This window comes from Mobula hypostoma, chromosome 15, assembly GCF_963921235.1.
Source record: "Mobula hypostoma chromosome 15, sMobHyp1.1, whole genome shotgun sequence".
In the NCBI taxonomy this organism is placed as follows: domain Eukaryota; kingdom Metazoa; phylum Chordata; class Chondrichthyes; order Myliobatiformes; family Myliobatidae; genus Mobula; species Mobula hypostoma.
In genome coordinates this window covers 70,028,143-70,049,705 of record NC_086111.1, presented here as the reverse complement: position 1 = coordinate 70,049,705, position 21,563 = coordinate 70,028,143, and the positions used below count along the sequence as shown (strand labels likewise).

The following is a 21,563-nucleotide window of genomic DNA, read 5'->3' as shown; positions in this document are numbered from 1 at the left end:
CATTACCTTGCTCCTCTTGAACACAATCCCTGAACTAATGAAGATCAACACTCGGGGGTGCTACTTTTCATAGTGGAATTGATGGCTTTGACGCAAAGTTCGTGGATGATAAGAAAATAGGTGGAGGGGTAGGTAATGCTGAGGAAACAATGCGACAATGCGATTGCAGCAGAACTCAAACAAATTGGAAGAATGGGCAAAAAAGTGGCAGTTTGTATACAGTGTTGGGAAAGGTGCGATAATACATTTTGGAAAAGGGACAATAGTGTGGACTATTATCTAACTGGGGAGAAGGTTCAAATAGTAGGGGTGCAGAGGAGTACTTGTGCAGGATTCACAGAAGGTTAATTTACAGCTTGAGTCTGTAGTAAAGAAGGCAAATGCAACATTGGCATTTATTTCAAAGGGAAAAGTATTTAAAAGCAAGGAGATAATGCTGAGGCTTTATACGACACTGGATAGGCCGCACTTGGAGCATTATCTCAGAATGGATGTGTTGTCATTGGAGAGAGTCCAGAGGAGGTTCACGAGGATGATTCTGAGAATGAAACGGTTAACATATGAGGAGCGTTACTCAACTTTGGGCCTGTCCTCACTGGAATTTAGAAGAATGCATGGGGATCTCATTGAATATTGAAAGGACTAGATAGGGTGGATGTGGAGAGCATGTTTCCTATGGTTGGGGTATCCAGAACTAGAGGGCACAGCCTCAAAATTGAGGGGGACCTTTTAGAACAGAGGTAAGGAGGTATTTTTTTAGCCAGAGAGTAGTAAATCTGTGGAATGCTGTGCCACAGACTGTGGTGGAGGCCAAGTCCGTGGGTATATTTAAGGCGGAAGTTGATCATTTCCTGATTGGTCAGGGCATCAAAGGTTATGGTGAGAAGACAGGTGTATGGGGTTGAGTGGGATCCGGGATCAGCCATGATGGAATGGCGGAGCAGACACAATGGGCTGAATGGCCTAATTCTGCTCCAATGTCCTGTGGTCTTAATAACCCTATCAACTTGCACGGCAACTCAGAGGGATTTATGGAGATGGACTTCAAGATCTCTCTCGTTATAAACCTCTATCAGGTCTCCCCTCAGCCTTCACCGCTTCACAGAAAACAACCTAGGTTTGTCCAGTCTCTCTTTACAGTAGCTACCCTCTAACCCAGGCGGCATCCTGGTAAGATTCTCTTGCAACCTCTTGGCAGCCTTCCACATCCTAAGTAATGAGACCATAATACATAGGAGCAGCTTAAGCAATTTAGCCCATCGTGTCTGCACTGCCATTCTGATGTGGCTGATTTAATATCCCTCTCAACCCCTCTTATCTGAGGCCACGTCTCTGGTCCTAGACTCCCCCGGTGTTGGAAACATCCTCTTCATACCCACTCTATCGAGGTCTTTCAGCGTTCGATAGGTTCCAATGAGATCCCCTCTCATTCTAGACTCCAGCGAGTACAAACCCAGAGCCACCAAACGCTCCACAGCCATTAACCCTTTCATTCCTGGGATCATTCTTGTGAACCTCCTCTGGACTCTCTCCAATATCCTTCCTTAGATAAGAGGCCCAAAAATGCTCACAATACTCCCAAGTGTGGTCTGACCCATGCCTTATAAAGCCACAGTATTACCTCCTTAACATTTGCCAACCTTTAACTCAATAATTCTGTTCCCTTGGCTCCAAAAGCTATTACTCAATTATTCACCATTCTCTGAAATTTCTCCACCTCTCTATCCTAAATTGACGATTTGCCAATAGGAATGATATAGACCCACATGCCACCTTGAAGTCGACTAATGAAATAAGGCATCCGTTAGTCTTGCGAGACCATGGATCTGCGCCTGGAAAGTCTTCACTCTCCAGAGTGCAGGCCTGGGCAAGGTTGTATGGAAGACCGGCAGTTGCCCATGCTGTGAGTCTCCCCTCTCCACGACAGCGATGTTGTCCAAGGGCCGATACATCAGTGTTTGGCATCAGTGTTGTCGCAGAGCAATGTGTGGTTAAGTTGCCTTGCTCAAGGACACAACACGCTGCCTCGGCTGGGGCTCGAACCCATGACCTACAGGTCGCTAGTTGAGCGCCTTAACCACTTGACCACGTGCCCACACACTAATGAAATACTCAGTTTTATTTTCCCTTCAATGGTATCATTTCACACCAAAGAATATATGCAGCATACAACCTGAAATTCTTACTCTTCACAGACATCCACAAAACAGAAGAAAAACCCCAAAGAAAGAATGACAGAAAAATGTTAGAACCCCAAAGCCCTCTCTCCCCTCAAACACAAGCAGCAGAAAATCATCAACCCTACCCTCATTTGCCTCAGCAAAACCATCAGCCCCCCCCCAACCACCCACCATGCAGACAACAGCAAAGCTGCCAAAAAGACCATGATCTAGAAACCATCAGAAAAAAATGCTGCTCATCCTAACACTTTGGTGTGCCTCAGGCTCTCTCCCTCACTAACGAGGGAGAGCGAGGTATCGCTCCTGCCATAGAGAGAAGGAATGCTGATGTTCATGATGAGCAATTGTATGTTGCAAAGCCCCAGTCCAGCTCGCAAATAGAAAATGACAATAATCTTATCATTTTTTTCCCCTCTTTGCTGACCAAATGAAATGCAGTGTGTTAATGGCCTCCTGCTATTATTCGCAGCAAAATAGCTTAATCAGGAGTGCAGCAGGTGCATACCTGTACCCTGCCATATATTACTGTGAATGCACACTTCGCAAGTTTTCACGTTCCATATCAAAAGTCTGCCAGAAATGGGATGCAAATAGCAACCGTGCTGAAATGTTCGCCCTCAAAGATAACCCTTTTCTTGCCTCTGTCCCCGAGGGGTGAAACCCGCCAGGATTACGCTGAGCAGTCCGCGCGTGTCACCACACTTCTGACGCCAACGTAGCATGCTGGCCACTCGCTCATGTCTTTTCGGAATGTGGGAGGAAAGCGGAGCACCCGGAGGAAACCCACACCATCGTGGGGAGAATGCACAAGCTCCTTGCAGGCAGTGGTAGGAGTCGAAGCCCGATCCTGCAGCTGCGCTGAAGTGATTGTGCTAGGCTACCACGCTGCTAGGGTTTAGGCCGAAGTTCAGGGCTTTGAGCATGCAATCAGCATCAGCCTTGTCACGCACCTTATGCACAGGTGTTTTTGAGTATGTAGTCACCTTGATAATCAACGTCTCCCCTCCGTTGATTCCATCAGAGCTTCCCGCTGCCTCAGGAAAGTGGCAGGTATCATGTTCGGATAGATGGGCCTCAAGATGCAAGTCCATAGACAGTAGGTGCAGGAGTAGGCCATTCAGCCCCTCGAGCCAGCACCACCCTTCACTGTGATCATGGCTGATCATCCACAATCAGTATCCAGTTCCTGCCTTATCCCCGTAACCTTTGATTCCGCTATCTTTAAGAGCTCTATCCATCTCTTTCTTGAAAGCATCCAGAGACTTGGCCTCCACAGCCTTCTGGGGCAGAGCATTCCATATATCCACCACTCTGGCTGAAAAAGTTTTTCCTCAACTCCATTCTAAATGGCCTACCCCTTATTCTTAAACTGTGGCCTCTGGTTCTGGACTCTCCCATCAGCGGGAACATGCTTCCTGCCTCCAGCGTGTCCAATCCCTTAATAATCTTATATGTTTCAATAAGATTCCCTCTCAGCCTTCTAAACTCCAGAGTATACAAGCCCAGTGGCTCCAATCTTTCAACATATGACAGTCCCACCATCCCGGGAATTAACCTTGTGAACCTACGCTGCACTCCCTCAATAACAAGAATGTCCTTCCTCAAATTTGGAGAACAAAACTGCACACAGTACTCCAGGTGTGGTCTCACCAGGGCCCTGTACAGCTGCAGCAGGACCTCTTTGCTCTTATACTCAATTCCGCTTGTTATGAAGGCCAGCATGCCTTAGCTTTCTTCAATGCCTGCTGTACTTGCATGCTTGCTTTCAGTGACTGATGTACAAGAACACCTAGATCTCATTGTGCTTCCCCTTTTCCTAACTTGACTCCATTTAGATAATAATCTGCCTTCCCGTTCTTACCAGCAAAGTGGATAACCTCACATTTATCCATGTTAAACTGCATCTGCCATGCACCTACCCACTCACCCAGCCTGTCCAAGTCACCCTGCATTCTCATAACATCCTCCTCACATTTCACACTGCCACCCAGCTTTGTGTCATCGGCAAATTTGCTAATGTTACTTTTAATTCCCTCATCTAAATCACTAATATATATTGTAAACAGCTGCGGTCCCAGCACTGAACCCTGCGGTACCCCACTGGTCACCGCCTGCCATTCCGAAAGCTTTCATAGCTCTCTGAAAGTGGTAAGGTAAGGGAATGGGGTGGTAAAGAATGCATACAACAGGTAGGCCTTCACTGGTCGGGCGCTGAGTATAAAAGTTGGAAAGTCACATTGCAGCTGTGTGAAACTTTGGTTAGGCCACCCACACTTTGAGGTGTGGTGTGCATCTCTGGTCACCATCCAGGACATGCCCTCTTCTCGTTACTAATAGCAAAGAGGGTATAGGAGCCTGAAGACACATAGTTAAAGTTTTAGGCGAGGCTTTCTGAATGGTCACTGAACCTATGAACACCACCTCACTATTTACATACAGCATATATAGTTGGTATTGTAATTTATTGTATATGTTACATGAAAAAGTCTTAGGCACGTATATATTGCAGAGGTTTTGCTCAGTACTGTATTTGTCAATGTGGAGTGGAGAGCGAGTTTGTAAATCTGGCGGGAGCAAAGGATGTTGGGAATGGTGAGGGTGGAGCATTGTGGGAGGGTCTGAGACAGGTGGCAGAGAAGGAGTGCCAGGTGTGGAGGATGGGGCGGGTGCAGACACACCCAGCCCTGAGACACCTGGCCAAGTCATTCGATTCAAAAACAATTGGTTTATTGATCATTACAGAATGTCTCTCTGGTGCTTCCTGCTCCCTCCTCTCTCCCTTCCCCTTTTCCCAACCACGATTCCCCTCTCCCTGCCCCCTTCCCGCTCTCAGTCCATGATAGAGACCAATATCAGAATCAGATTTATCATCACTCACTCAGGTCATGAAATTAGTTTTTTTTTGTGGCAACAGTATGGTGAAATACATAAAATTACTGCAGTACTGTGCAGAAGTCTTAGGCACCCTAGTTATATGTATTTGCCTAAGACTTTTGCACAGTACTGTATGTCAGTGATAATAATTCTGATTCCCATTATGGGAAGGATGTTGAGGCTTTCAAGTGGACACAGAAGGGTTCTACCAAGATGATGCTGGGGTTGGAGACTATTAACTATAAAGAGAGGTTGAACAAACTTGGGATGGGTTACTTTCTCAGGGGCATTCAGAGGCTGCGGGGTGATCTGAGAAAAGTTTATCAAATAATTGAGAGGAATAGATGAGTTAGGGAGTAGGTTGAATGAGAATATTAGGAGAATAAAATGGGTTTAATGTTGGAATGATGTAAATGGTGATTGATAATTGCAAGGACTCGATGGCTGAACATAAGAGCCTGTGAAATAGGAACAGAAGTAGGCCATCTGTCCCGTTGAATAAGATCATTCAATAAGATCATGGCTGATCTGGCCATGGACTTAACTGCATCTACCTGGCTTTTCCCCATAACCCTTAATTCCCCTACTATGCAAACCTATCCAACCTTGTCTTAACTATATTTACTGAGGTAGCCTCCACTGCTTCACTGGGCAGAGAGACTACCCACTGAAGGGAATATCTCTATGCTGTATCTCTCTATGACACTATGACTATGATTTTGAGTTCATTGCATCTCTAAAGTAAAAGTTTCTGGAGCAAAAGGAGAAGAATTCTGATGAGTTGAAGCTTGGTAGACCTTAAGGATGACAAGACGAGGCTTTATAAGGCATTGGTCAGTCTGCACTGGAATATTGTGAGCAGTTTTGGGCCCCTCATCTTAGGCAGGATGTGCTGCCATTGGAGAGGGTCCACAGGAGGTTCACGGGAATGACCCTGGGAATGGTAGGATTAAATTATGAGGAGCACTTGGTGGCTGTAGGCTTGTACTCGCTGGAGTTTCGAAGAATGGGGAGTGACCTTGTTGAAACATCGAATATTGGAAGGCTTGGATCAGGAGTTCCCAACCTTTTTCATGCCATGGACCAATGCCATTAAGCAAGGAGTCCATGGACCCCAGGTTAAGATCTCCTGGCCTACGTAGAGTGGATGTGGAGAAGATGTTTCCTTCAGAGGAGGGGTCTGGGACCAAAGGGCACAGCCTCAAAATGGAGGCACATCCCTTTAGAATGGAGATGAAGAGGTATTCCTTCAGCCAGGGGGTGATGAATCTGTGGAATTCATTGCCACAGACAGCTGTGGAGACCAAGTCTTTGGGTATATTTAAAGCAGAGTCTAATAGGTTGTTGTTTAGTCATAGTGTTGAAGGTCATGTGGAGAAGGCAGGTAAATGGGATTGAGAGGGATAATAAATCAGACTTGATGGAATGGTGAGCAGACTCGATGGGCTGAATGGCCTAATTCTGCTCCTATGTCTTAGGCTCTTATGATTTTATTCAAAGCAAACACCACAGTGGAAGAAAAAGTCAATTGCTTTAGAGAGGGAAAGACAAATTCTACCTGTTCTAATATAATCAGAGGCAATTCTGCAGAATTGCAGAGAACCAAGAAAAGTTGCATTCAAATGATGCACGTCCTGTCACACGTAGCCCTTTATAGCAGTGTGATTGATTGACAAGCAAGTTGTCCAGTCAATATACCCCTGTCTAGAAATGCAATTACTTTTGCAGTCCTTATGAAGTTCCCCTCCTGCTTATCTCCTGATTCACAGCAGCGGTGAAATCTGAGAAAATCTTGAGAGTCCTGCTTTACACTCCATACGATAGCTCCTGTACCCAGTAAAGTGGCCACTGAATGTCTGCTCATGGTCTCCTGCAGTAGCCCATCCACTTGAAGGTTTAATGTGCTGGGTGTTCCGAGATGCTCTTACAGCATCCAGTCTGGCTATTCTCCACCGATCTCTCTCATCAACAAGATGCTTTTTTCCCCCGCAGAGCTGTTGCTCACTGGATGCTTTTGTTGTTTTGCACCATTCTCTGTGAACTCTAGAGACTGTGGTGCGTGAAAATCCCAGGAGATCGGCAGTTTCTGAGGTAATCAAACCTTCCTGTCTGACACCAACAACCATTCCACGGTTAGTCACTTAGATCGCATTTCTTCCCCATTCTAATGTTTGGTCTGAACAATAACTGACCATGTCTGCTTGCTTTTATGCATTTTGTTTCTGCCACATGTTTGGCTGATTAAATATTTGCATTAACGAGCAGGTGTACCTAATAAAGTGGCCACTGGGTGCAGAACCAGGCTTTGGATTTGTGTAGAGAAAGTAGCTGCGGTGTTTGATCACCCGTCTTCATAGTGATCTCTAGCTTAGACTGTGATTATTTAAATCGGAACATTAATTATTTAGTTTCCACTGTTTCTCTGTTTAAACAAGGTGACATTGCTTTTTCAATAGCTGTACAGATCTCGACATGCCTTAATATCATGTGCCTTGGTTTTAAAAAGGATTGTGTCTGCTTAGACAGGAGTCGACTATCAATTATTTACTCCAGAACGATTATACACACTAACATTTTCGGGAGTTGGTTGGAGCATTGGAATTTCAGTGTAGGAGATTACAAGGAGTTAACAGAGAACACAGAAAATCTACAGCAATGTTACAGGCCCTTCAGCCCACAATGTTGTACTGACCATGTAGCCTCCTCTAGAAGCTGCCTAGAATTTCCCTACCACATAGCTCTCTATTTTTCTAAGCTCCACGTATCTATCTAAGAGTCTTAAAAGGCCCTATTGTATCCGCCTCTACCACCTTAGCTAACAGTGCATTCCATGCACCCACCACTCTCTGTGTGGAAAAACTTACCTCTGACATCCCCCTTGTACCATAGACTAGGTCGATGCAAGTGATGTGGAAACTTTCGAGAGGGTACAGAGGAGATTTATCCGGACGCTGCCTGGATTAGAGAGCATGTGTTTTGAGGAAAGCTAGAGCTTTTCTCTCTGAAGCAGAGAATGAGAGGCGGCTGATAGAGGTGTACAATATGATAAGAGGCACTTGTAGAGCGGACAGTCAGAGACATTATCCCAGGGTGGAAATGGCTAATGCAGAAGTGTATATTTTCAAGGTGGTTGGAGAAAGTTGTGGTAGGTTTTTTACACAGATTGCTGGGTGTGTAGATCACACTACTAGGCCTGGTTGGATCACACTTGGACTGTTGTGTTCAGTTTTGGTCACCTCATTACAGGAAAGATGTCGAGCTTTAGAGAGCGTACAGAGGAGATTTACTAGATGCTACCTGGACTAGAGAACATGTCTTATGACGATAGGTTGGCTTTCCTCTTTGGAGTGAAGTCGGGTGAGAGTTGACTTGATAGGGGTGTATAAAGGTGATAAGAGCCACAGATAGAATGGACTGCTGGTGCCTTTTTCCCGGAGTGCTAATTGCCAGTTTCAGAGTTTAAGGGGAATTGAGCAGTGATGTTTTTGATTCAGAGAGTTCTGGGTGCCTGCAATGTGGTGGCGGTAGAGGCTGATGCAATATTGTGTGAAGGTCCTAGGCACACATGCAGGATATACTTGTAGCTAGGGTGCCAGAGACTTTGCACAGTACAGTATTTGTCAACGTGGAGCGGACAGAGAGTTTGTAAATCTGCCGGGAGCAAGGGAAGTTGGGAATGGTGATGATGGAGCACGACTGGAGCGGTGTGGGACAGGTGGCAAAGCAGCAGTGCCAGAGGCAGAGGGTAGCACAGGGGCAGACATACCTAGCATTGAGACACCAGGCAAGGTCATTTGATTCCAAACAATTGGTTTACTGATCATTACAGAATGTCCCTCCCCACTCCATTCCCCCTTTCCCAACCATGATTCCACTGTCCCTGCCCCCTTCCCACTCTCAGTCCACAATAGAGACCCAGATCAGAATCAGGTTTATCATCACTCACATATGTCATGAAATTTGTTGTTTTTTTCTGCGGCAGCAGTACAGTGCAATACATAAAATCACTACAGTACTGTGCAAAAGTTTTAGGCACCCTGGCTATATATATGTTTGCTTAAGACTTTTGCGCAGTATGTTTAAGAGACTCTTAGATAGGCACATGGATGTTAAAAAATTAGAGAGAGGTTTATGGACTATGTAGAAGGGAACGTTAGATTGATTGTGCAGTAGGTTTATATAGACCAGCACAGGTCGTTGACCAAAGGACCTGTACTGTTCTATAGTAGGACCATGTGGCATTCCAAGAACTTCCAAGGATTTATTCTGCCAGGTTGAAGCCACGCATTTCGGCTGGCTGGACAGAGACAGGCACCTCCATGACTGGTATAGATATTAGATTAGATTCAACTTTATTGTCATTGTGCCGAGTACGGGTACAAAGCCAATGAAATGCAATTAGCATCGCACCAGAGGTGCAAAAGAATAGTGTTATTTACAAAATAACTGCGAATAAAAAGTAAGTGCTACAGCACACAAATATAAAAGTACTGAGACAGTCCAATATGGATGTAATACTGCTTAGCGCTGTGACTTGAGGTTCGGTGATAGCCTTTGTCTTCCTGAGAAAGTTGTGGGGTTAATCCCAACTGTGTGATGATGACAGCACCCCAGGGTTCATCTGCTTGAGAACTGGAGCATTTTGGTGATAAGGAGAGACGTGATAAGCTTGGTTTGTTTTCCCTCGATATGGGAGATGCAGAGTGGTGACCTGATCGATGTATGTTGCTCTTTTACCGTTCAAAGTTCAAAGTAAATTTATTATCAAAGTACATATACATCACCATATATAACCCTGAGATTCATTTTCTCAATAACTCTATAGAATAATAATCATAACAGAATCAATGAAAGACCAATTTGGGCATCCAATTAGAGTGCAGAAGACAGCAAACTGTGCGAGTACAAACAGAAATGAAGAATAATAATAGATAAATAAGCAATAACTATCAACAACATGAGATGAAGAGCCCTGGAAGTGAGTCCATAGGTTGTGGGAACATTTCAGTGATGAGGCAGGTGAAGTTGAGTGAAATTGTCCCCTTTAGTTCAAGAGACTGATGGTTAAGGGGTAATAACTGTTCCTAGATCTGGTGGTATGAGTCCTGAGGCTCCTGTAGCTTCTTTCTGATGCCAGCAGTGAGAAGAGAGCATGTCACAAATGTACCAGTTAATAAGAGGCATAGATCGAGTGGACAGCAAGAGCCTTTTTTGCATGTAGAAATGGCTAATATGAGAGGGCATAACTTTAAAGTGTTTGGATGAAAGTATAGGTGGAATTTCAGAGGTCAGTCTTTTTACACAGAAGAAGAAAGTTGGAACAGGTCCCCAATGTGGTAGGCTTAAAGGGATTGATGGTTCTGCTTGTAAATGACTTCAATACCAGTACCTCCTCCTCCAATATAAATGAATCTCCAGTACATTGGTCATTGCCACTTCGAGGAAATGGCAGTCCAGTCAGCATTCTCATGGAGCTGAGAAGTGTTAATGCATTTGAGGGAAGCTGCAGGGGAAGGGAATAAAATGATATGAAGATGGATTGTTGAAAGAAAGGTGAAAAGGAAGAGGCTTGGGCAACGTGCACAAAAAGCTTGAGGAACTCGTTGACTCAGGCACCATCTGTGGAGAGAAATGTACAGGCAATGTTTTGGATTGAGACCCTTCATCAGTCAGGAAACCTTGTATGGAGTGTAGACACCAGCCAGGCTGAATGGCCTGTTGGTGCATTATATTTTTATCTTTATTTAGCATGGCCAATGAGCCCACCCTGGACAGTTACACCCATGTGACCCATTATACCCATGTGACCAATTATACCCATATGACCAATTATACCCATCTGACCAAATATACCCATGTGACCAATTATACCCATCTGACCAAATATACCCATGTGACCAATTATACCCATGTGACCAATTATACCCATGTGATCAATTAGCCTCCTAACCCATACATCTTTCGAATCTGGGAGGAAACTGGAGCACCAGAGGAAAGCCATGTGATCTTGGGGAAAATGTATGAACTCCTCACTGCAGCAGGTGAATTGAATCTGGATCACTGGCATTGTAATAGCGTTACACTTAACCACTACTCTGCCAATTTCTTGGCCTACTCCTGTGAAACAAGTTGACCTGTCTTGTTTATGTCTGCACCTTACAAAATTCTGTCTTTTGTCCTGATTTTGGTTTGGAAAAAAACAACCCTTTCTCATCCATGTGAAACAAAAATAATCCCTTCAAACTCACTCCGCATTTCCACCCTGTTGTCTCCCCCATAGTAACAGGAGAAGCATCTGACCTACGACCTTAGCAATGCAGTGACTTTGAATTTATTGCCTAGCCTTCTTCATCGTCTCCCTTTGCTCCATGTGTGGTCTCGGGAAAATACTTTATGTATTGATTCCCAAATTTAAATGGTTTATAATAAAGAATAGGACTGTTTGGGTAGAGGTGACAGAGTTCACAATCTGAGACATGATAGGCCGGCATTATGAGGCTGGGATTTCCTAGGACTGTTCACTTGGTTGCTGCTTCATTTTCTGAATTAAATTCCTTGAAGAAAAGAGTCTCCAAAGGAGGCCCTGTGATGTACTTATTCACTTAAGGCCTGGTGATAATTAATGGTAGCTGCTGTAGAAAAGGGGATTGGTGTGGTTGAATGCCGGAGGCAGAGGATTCTACAGTCAAACTGAGATGCAGAATCAAATTTCAAAGTACATTAATTATCATGGGGTTGGGTAGTGGAACAAGTTGCTCATGACTCTAATAGCGGCATCCAATAAGCATCTCATTGTGCCCTGTTGCACAGAAACTGGCCGTTTGGCCTGTCAAAGCTGTGCTGACCATCCACCACCCAGAGTCATAGAGTCATAGAGTCATACAATACAAAAACTCCCTTTGGCCCAGCTAGTTGATGCTGAGACCAAGGTGCTCACCCAAGCTAGCCCCAATGTGGCCCGTAACTTTCGAAACTTCTCCTCTCCATGAACCTGTCCAAGTGTCAAACCTTACGTAGATCATTTTTACTTTATTTCCTCCACACTTCCATCGCCTGACCTGCACTCGAGGTCACTTACCACAGCCAATGAGCCAATTGACCCTCACGCCTTTGGAGTGTGGGAGGAAAGTGGAATACCCAGGGCAAACGCATGCAGTCACGGGGAGAGCGTACACACTCCAAACACACAGAGTGTCCAAGGTCAAGATTGAACCCAGCACCCCGGCGCTGTGAGGCAGTGGCTCTGTCCACTGCATGATGTTGCCACCGATTGGGTATAGGAAGTTCAGAGTGTGTGTGTGTGTGTGGGGGGCGGAGGGAGGATGGGACAGCGGCTTGTTCTGCTGCCTCATTGAGTCATGTAGCACTGTTCTACTGCTGTTGTTTGTGTTGTTCTGCTGAACACTGTGGGCAGGCTATGCTGGTGCTGGATGTGTGGCGACACCTACGGGCTGCGCCCCCCCCCGCCCCCCGCACACCTTTAGGTTGTGTTGGCTGTTAACACAAGCGACACGTTTCACTGTATGTTGCGATGCCCACGTGATGGTGAAATCTGAATCTGATCGTTGACCCTGTTGCTCCCCACAGCTGCTCCCGGAAGGACAAATGTGACCGGGCGAACGAGTACCAACGCTTTGCCTCCAACCTGCGTCAGTGCGTCCAGCTGAGTGTGCAGCCTCGGAACATCTCCGTCACCACCTCTGAGGTCCTGGTGAGTGAGACTGTGTGGCGTTTGATATTGTGTGTGGGGGGGGGTGGAGTTTGTATCTGTATGCTTCTGTTTTGTTTTTCTTACTGGGAGCTGGTTATCTCAAGGAAGGGCATCACTAATTGTCCATGCCTAACTGCCCCTTGGGGTGAGCCACGACCTTGAACCACAGCAGTCCTTCTGGCGAAGGTGCTCCCAACAGCGGGTTGGGGAGGGAGCTCCCGGATTTTGACCCAGCGATAATGAAGGGCCAGTGAGATAATTCCATGTCAGGACAGAATTGACAGCGAAGGTGGGGAAGGGAGCTTCCCAAGAGCTTGTTGGTAGTAGAGGAATTGAAACTGGTTTATTACTGAGGTGCATGTGACAATAATATAGAGTGGTGGGTTGGAGATACGTCTCTACCAAAGGAGGTGGAAGTTGCTCCTTCCCTCTGGTAGCCTGCAGATCACTCTTGGGCAAGGTACCTGTTTAGCCCCCGATCAGGGTCATATGAAGCCATGGGAGTGGGTGGTGGATGGTCATATGAGCTACTGGTGCATATCACAAGTCATGGTTATGCGACCACTGATGCCAGGCAGACAATCTCTGAAGAGTATTGATAATGGCTGGGGTCACCCGTCTTGTAAAGACACTGCCCAGAAGAAGGCAATGGCAAACCACTTCTGTAGAAAAATTTGCCAAGAGCAATCATGGTCAAAGGAGCATGAGGGCCCATGTCATACGACATGGACTGAGGTACAGTACCAAACTCGTCATTCGTATGGTTCCTACAGAGCAAATCAATTCACATGCACTTCAATAAAACAGGAACAGAATGCAAAATGAAGTCCAACAGTTACAGAGAAAGTGCAGTCCAGGCAGACAGTAAGGTGCAAGTTCATAAGCAGGTAGATTGTGAGGGCGAGAGTCCATCGTACCCCTCAATAGATTTATCGCAGTGGGATCGAGCTGCCCTTGAGCCTGGTAATACGTGCTTTCAGCAGGGAGGGGGGAGAAGAGAAAATGCCCGGGGTGGGTGGGGTCTTTGATTATGCTGGCTTCTTTACCGAGGCAGTGAGACGAAGATTGAGGCTAGTCCATGTGATGTGAGTTTCATGGGGTCCCCATCTGGCTGGTTGGATTTGAACCCGTATATCTTGATGTGGTGGCCCGGTAACAAATAGTGTCCACAGCCCTCAGTAGTTTCTTGTAGTCACAGACAGAGCTGTTGCCCTATCTGTGACACATCTGGATAGGATGCTTCCTATGGTGCGTCGCTAAAAGTTGGCGCGGGTCAATAAAGGCATTGCTGAGCTCTCTTGGCCATGGCATCTATATTGGTTGGTTGGGAATTAAGTTCCTTTCTTTAATTAATGGAATGACATCAGCATTTACACTCCAATCTATTAGATGTAGGAGCAGAATTAGGCCATTTGACCCATTTCATCATGGCTGATCCATTTCCTCTCAGCCCCAGTCTCCTGTCTTCCCCCTTCATGCCCTGATTAATCAAGAATCTATCAATCTCTGCCTTATATATACCAATGACCTGGCCTCCACAGCCACCTGTGGCAACAATTTCTACAGATTCATCCACTCTCTGGCTAAAAAAATTTCTCCTCATCTCCGTTCTAAAAGGATGCCCCTCTATTTTGAGGGCTCTGGTCTGAGAGGACACTCATTGCCCCTGGACTGAAGAGGTAGTTAACAGCCAACCATATTTGAGGGTCTGGTGTCACATACAGTTCAGAATGAGCAAGGGCAGCAGATTTGTTCCCTCAAGGGCAAATGATGAGCCTGGTGAGATTTTATGGGTTCCAGTCTGCTCTGGATTTAAACCCATATATCTTGATGTGGTAGCCTGTTAACTTAAACAATGTGCACCTAATCCTTTTCCTAATGCGCAAGGAGAGTATATTTGATGATTTGAAGTATGTGTGTATTTGAACTGTGAATTCAATGAAGCCAGAATGGTTCAGGGCAGAAATCCAAAGTTAGTCTGGAATATTTGTATGGACCAACAAAGTGTTGATGGGAATTGGCTGGGGATCTGGCACACCAGCAGCTGGGGCGTGACCTCTTGGAATTAGCCAGGCAGAATCTGCTTGTTTCATTCTTCTGGCACAGGGATTGTTAGTGCAAGGGAGGGAAGGGGAGCCTCAGGACAACGTACTCTGAAACTGTTCACTCAGCTCTGTTGCAGGCCTAACGAATCCTGCCCGGCAAACCTTTCCTGCCTCTCCCTCGCTGGTCTCACTGCACAGCAGACCAGAGTCAAAACATTACTGTTTAACCTGTAGAGGTTGGTGTACAGGAGGACCCAGGCCCCACTAAACATCAACCCTTACAATCTCTCAGCCTTTTAAGGGGCTTCATTGGAGAGAGCCCACAGGAGGTTGACAAGAATGATCTCAGGAATGAAAGATATGAGGAACATTTGATTTCTCTGGGCCAGTACTCGCTGGAGTTTAAAAGAATGAGGTGGGATCTCAGTGAAACCTATTCAATATTGAAATGAGAGCAACATACATCAAAGTTGCTGGTGAACGCAGCAGGTCAGGCAGCATCTATAGGAAGAGGCGCAGTCGATGTTTCAGGCCGAGACCCTTCGTCAGGACTAACTGAAGGAAGAGTGAGTAAGGGATTTGAAAGCTGGAGGGGGAGGGGGAGATGCAAAATGATAGGAGAAGACAGGAGGGGGAGGGATGGAGCCAAGAGCTGGACAGGTGATAGGCAAAAGGGATACGAGAGGATCATGGGACAGGAGGTCCGGGAAGAAAGACAAGGGGGGGGGGACCCAGAGGATGGGCAAGAGGTATATTCAGAGGGACAGAGGGAGAAAAAGGAGAGTGAGAGAAAGAATGTGTGCATAAAAATGAGTAACAGATGGGGTACGAGGGGGAGGTGGGGCCTTAGCGGAAGTTAGAGAAGTCGATGTTCATGCCATCAGGTTGGAGGCTACCCAGACGGAATATAAGGTGTTGTTCCTCCAACCTGAGTGTGGCTTCATCTTTACAGTAGAGGAGGCCGTGGATAGACATGTCAGAATGGGAATGGGATGTGGAATTAAAATGTGTGGCCCCTGGGAGATCCTGCTTTCTCTGGCGGACAGAGCGTAGATGTTCAGCAAAGCGGTCTCCCAGTCTGCGTCGGGTCTCACCAATATATAAAAGGCCACATCGGGAGCACCGGACTATTGAAATGATTTGATAGAGAGGACATAGAGAGATATGGAGAGGATATTTCCAATTCTGGGGGGGTCTAGAACCAGTGGGCACAGCAGCAGAATACTAGGACATCCCATTAGAATGGAGATGAGGAGGAATTTCTTTAGCCAGAGAGTGGTGAACCTGTCGAATTCATTGCCACAGACAGCTGTGAAAGTGAAGTCATTGGGTATTTTTAAAACAGAGGTTGATAGCTTCTTGATTAGCAAGTCATCAAGGGTGACAGGGAAAAGGCAGAAGAATGGGGTTGAGAGTGATAACAAATCTGCCAAGATTGAATGGTGGAGCAAATTCGATAGGCTGAGTGGCCTAATTCTGCTCCTATATCTAACCGTCTTATGGTGTTATGGTAATGTGTATTTCAAATGTCCTACCAAGCTGAGTGATCATCTATCTGTCTCCCTCTCCCCCTTCACTCTCCCCCTCCCCCTCCCCCTCCCCTTCCCCCTCCCCTTCCCCTTCCCCCTCCCCTTTCCTCCTCCCCCTCCTCTTTCCTCCTCCCTCTTTCCTCCCTCCCTTCCATTCCCCCGCAGTTAATTCTACAAACCCGCAATGTTCCCGACCTTTCCACCGGAGTCAACTGTTCCTTTGAAGACTTCACGGAGACAGAGGGTCGGATCATGGATGGCCGGATCTACTGTCGCTCTCCTTCTGCCAAGGACATCATTCCTATCACCAAGGGCCAGGGTAGGTCACCTTTATGAACAGAAAGATGATGTGCCCCCCCCCCCCACCCCCCATTCTGCACTTGGTGTCTCCAGCATCCAGACACCACACTGTGAGCACAGTTGTGGTAATTCCTGTGGTGGGGCGGGAGGGAGGAATTGGACTTGTTTAGCTGTTGTGGTTTTGATGCCTGTTGTGTTTTATTTTGCTGTGTTCTGCGTTGTTCTGCCAAGCTTGGTGGGCATGCTGTGTGGCACCGGAAAGTGTTTTGACATTTACGGTCTGCTCCTCCCGCACATCTCAAGGTTCTGTTGGTTGTTAAGGCAAATGATGCCTCTCACTATATATTTCAATATTCAGGTGATAGGTAAATCTGTTTCAGAATCTGACTAAGGGAGACTGCTGATGCTGGAATCTGGCGCAGTAGACTAGTCAGTGGATCAGCCAGTATCTGATCGAGGGTTTTCAACCAAAGCATTGGCAATTCCTGTCCTCCCACCGAGGTTGCTTGACCTGCTGAGTTCCTCCAGCAGTTTGTTTGTTGATGTGGTGGTACACTAGTCTGGAGAAGATTGTTTCAGAGATTCATTTTATTGTCAAAGTGTGCATGAACAATACAACTCTAATATTTGTTTACTCCAGATAGCCATTAAATATGGAAAGGCCATGGGTGTCGATGGAAGAAAAGACATCGACTCACCCCAGCACGAAAAGGAAAGAAATAAAACTTGCAGGGCCCTAAACCCTTGTTTTCTTGAAGTGAAAAACAGCCATAACTGGATGTCATATACTAGTGTGGAAAAGATTGTTTGTTGATATTGTACACTGGTCTGGAAAAGTTTGTTTGTTGTTATTGTACACTGGTCTGGAAAAGATTTGTTAATCCAGTACTCTGGACTGGAAGAGATTGTTTGTTGTTATTGTACACTGGTCTGGAAAAGATTGTTTGTTGATGTTGTTCTCTGGTCTGGAAAAGATTGTTTGTTAATGATATTCTGTGGTCTAGAAGAGCTGCAAGTGAATGGGTGATTCAATGGGGAAAACTGTTTGGGACTTTGGATGTTGGGAAGAGACAAAGAATTGTACTTAGACCATAAGACTAGAGGCATTAGAGCAGTATTAGGCCAATCTGCCAATCAAATCTGCTCTGGCATTCAATCATGTCTGATTTACTTACCATCTTGACCCTATTCTCCTACCTTCTTCCCAAAACCTTTGATCCCCTGACTAATCAAGAACATATCAACTTCCGCTTTAAATATACCCATTAACTTGGCCTCAACTGCCATCTGTGGCAATGAATTCCACAGATTCACCACCCTCCGGCTAAAGAAATTCTGTTCTAAGGGGACGTCCTTGTATTCTGAGGCTGTGTCCTTTGGTCCTAGAATCCCGCACTATAGGAATCAGCCACTCCTCTTCCACTCTATCTTGGCCTTTCAGTACTTGGTAGGTTTCAATGAGATCCTCCATCATTTTTTTAAACTCCAGCGAGTACCAGCTGAAAGCCATCAAACTCTTGTTATGTGTTAACCCTTCTATTTCAATATTCAACTTCCCATGGGGAAAATTGCAGTTATTATCCTAGAAGCTAAGAACTTCCATATCGCACCAACATTGAATGTTTCCGGCCTTTGATGTGGAAATACAGTACTATGAAAGTCTTAGGCACATATATATCCTGTAGTGATGTAATGTATTACATTGTACTGCTGACACACACAAAATAAAACAAATTTCATGACATATGTGAGTGATGATAAACCCGGTTATGATATGGGTCTCTATTGTGGACTGAGAATGGGAAGGGGGCAGGGAGAAGAGAGTCATGGTTGGGGAAGGGAGAGGGGAAGGAGTGGGAAGCTATATACATAGAGGCTAGGGTGCTTAAAACTTTTACTGTTCTTTTATACTGGATAAAAGCTCTGTTACTCCTGACAAAAAGGGACAAGATGTAATGCTGAGGCTCTATAAAGCATTGGTCAGACTACATTTGGTGTATTCTGAGCAGTTTTGGGCTCTATACCCTGATAAGTCCTAGTTATGCAACCGCTGATGGCAGGTAGACCATCTCTGAAGAGTATTGATAATGGTTGGGGTCACCCGTCATGTAAAGACACTGCCCAGCAGAAGGAAGTTGTAAACCACTTCTGTAGAAAAATTTGTCAAGAACAATCATGGTCATGGAAAGACCATGATCGCCCATGTCATACGACATGGCTCATAACGAACAAACCTCAGAAAGGATGTCCTGGAGAGGGTTCAGAGAAAGTTCACGAGAATGATTCAGGGAATGAATGAGTTAACGTATGGGGAGCGTTTGATGGCTCCCGGCCTGTGCTTGCTAGAGTTGATGGCCTAATTCTGCTCCTATGTCTTTTGGTCTTGTGAGAGAATTGAATCCTCAGCTCTCTCTTTCACATGGCGAGGATGAGCAGCTGGGCCAAACCTGACGCAGTTTATTAATGCCAGACCCATCCGAGAGTATAAAACAAAGTAACAGCTGCTCTCATCGTCCACTTTTTTGGATGCCTCAGAGGCTGGACTGAGAAAAGTTGGTTGTTGCCTCTGTGAGATGTTTATGAGGGAAGAACACTGAGTAGCCACTTTATTAGATACACTGGCTCGTTAATGCAAATACCTAATCAGCCAATCATGTGGCAGCAACTCAATGCATAAAAGCATGCAGACATGGTCAAGAAGCTCAGTTATTGTTCCGACCAAACATCAGAATGCGGAAGAAAGGCGATCTAAGTGACTTTGACTGTGGGATGATTGTTGGTGCCAGATGGGGTGGTTTGAGTATCTCAGAAGCTACTGAGCTGGGGTTTTTGACACACAACAGTCTCTACAGTTTACAGAGAATGCTGCAAAAAACGCCCAGTGAGTGGCAGTTCTGTGGGTGAGAACACCTTGTTAATGAGAGAGGTCAGAGGAGAACGGCCAGGCTGGTTCAAGCTGACAGGAAGGTGACAGTAACTCAGATAACCACACGTTACAGCAGTGGTGTGCGGAAGGGCATCTGATCGCACACGTTAAACCTTGAAGTGGATGGGTTACAGCAGCACGACCACGAACATACAGTACACTCAGTGGCCTCTTCATTAGTTCTTGGAGGTTCCTAATAAAGTGACCACTGTGTGTATACTCACCAGCAAAATCTGGGTGTTGCCTTGGATGTCGTGACACATGGAGAGAGAGAGAAAGAGAGAGAGAGAGAGAAGAGCCAAAGGAGAATGTCCTTGGCCTTCAATTGAATTATGAGCTTTTGCTGAAAGAAATCAAATTTATATCTCAGCTAAGGCCATATGTAAACTTTGAGCTCTTTGAGGAGCCTTGCGAGTTACATAAGTACATGTTATGGTCTGGATAGGGAGGAGGGGTGGAATATTTACACAAAAATAAAGTTAAGGGAAAAAAAATAGTTGCAAGCGTCGCCACAGATGTGTTCCAGATGTTCCTGTGAGCTTGTTCCGCTCTTTTCTGCTTGTGCTCTGGGGAATGAGAGTTGAGAACAGAAAATGATCCTTGCAGATGTTGACCGATCCAAGGGTTTGGGCGGGGGGGGGAGGGGTTAGTACTGAGTCCCCGTTGGTGCGTGTTTGGGTTTAATTTTGTCTGTGCAGTGATAGAGCTCGCGGTTACTGGCACTGGGACTGCGGGGGGTGGGGAGGAGAGAGAGAGAGAGAGAGAGAGAAAGAGAAAATAATCAGGTCACCAGGTTCCAACGTTTATTCAACTAAATGAATTCAAAGTACATTTATTATCAAAGTGTGTATAAATTATACAACCTTGAGATTAGTCTGCTCACGGGCAGCCACAAAGCAAGAAACCCAAAAGAACCCAACTTTAAAAAAAGAGTACTACCCATTGCGCAGAGAAAGAGAGAATAAACACAAGTCATGCAAACAACAGAAGCAAGCAACAGCTTTCCAAAGCAAACTGAGTCCATAGAGCCGAATCCCTGGAGCGGTTGGAGTAGGTCTCAGTTCACCACGCAGTGGGGCCAGTCGTTGTGAAGCTCGCAGACCCGAAGCGCGGAGCAGCCGGAGCAGTCTCGCAGCCTCAGTGCCGCGGAGGGAAGAGTGAACATGGCGGGATGTGAGGGATTCGGCCCGAACCCTGCCTCCGGTCCTGACGTCCTGCCTTTTCAATCTATCTGGGCCGGCATTAAAACTGATGACATCAGACTGACGAGCTGACAAGAGGGCCATCACATCAGGACGGGGAGCTTTAGAATCTGAAACAGACTTTTTAGAAGCGTAATTAGGAAACACAGGAAGTAAGAGAAATAATTCTCAAATGATGCCTGATTAATTATTAATTAAACTCTGATGGGAATTTGAATCAGAGGTATTAAGAGATTTGAGGCAAAAACGAATTTGCATTGGCCCAATATTCTCCTGACAATTTGTTGCTGTGAAAGAGTTTTTGACTTTTAAATGCAGTTTAATTTGCTTTAAATATATTTTTAAGTATTAAAGCTTAATAAATTTAATTAAAACATTTGAATCAGCTTCAATGATTTATTGATAAATTATATACAATTGTATCCAAAACTATGAGGGACATAGAGAGAGGAAATGCAAGCAGGCTTTTTCTACTGAGGTTAGGTCAAAGGCTAAGAGTGAAATGTTTAAGGGGAACCGGAGGGAAAACTCATCACTCAGAGTGGTACAAGCATGAACTGAACTGTCAGTGGAAGTGGTGGATGTGGGTTCGTTTGCAATATTTAAGAGAGGTTTGGATGAGAGGGGTATGGAGGGTTATGGTGCATGATTGAACTCGGCAGGATAGCGGATCAGTATGGACTAGATGGGCCAAAGGGCCTGTTCCTGTGTGTATTGTTCTATGACTCTGCATGTTTAAGGAACCCTCCATCTGTCCTGATGTAGGATTGTAATCCGAAACGTTGACAATTCCTGT

General features: G+C 45.6%; 1 protein-coding gene across 4 annotated transcripts in view; it reads left to right on the top strand.

The window, feature by feature from the left end:
* The window catches only part of LOC134356953 (plexin-A1-like), a 462,148-nt gene that overhangs the window by 228,009 nt on the left and 212,576 nt on the right, over positions 1-21,563 (top strand). For 3 of the 4 annotated variants that reach the window (XM_063068230.1, XM_063068229.1, XM_063068231.1), the window contains exons 6-7: positions 12,642-12,765; positions 16,505-16,658. In XM_063068230.1, coding sequence (XP_062924300.1) covers positions 12,642-12,765; positions 16,505-16,658 — 278 coding nt within the window. Of the gene's footprint in view, positions 1-12,641; positions 12,766-16,504; positions 16,676-21,563 lie in introns of those variants that run through there. The other variant, XM_063068232.1, reaches the window with a different exon arrangement.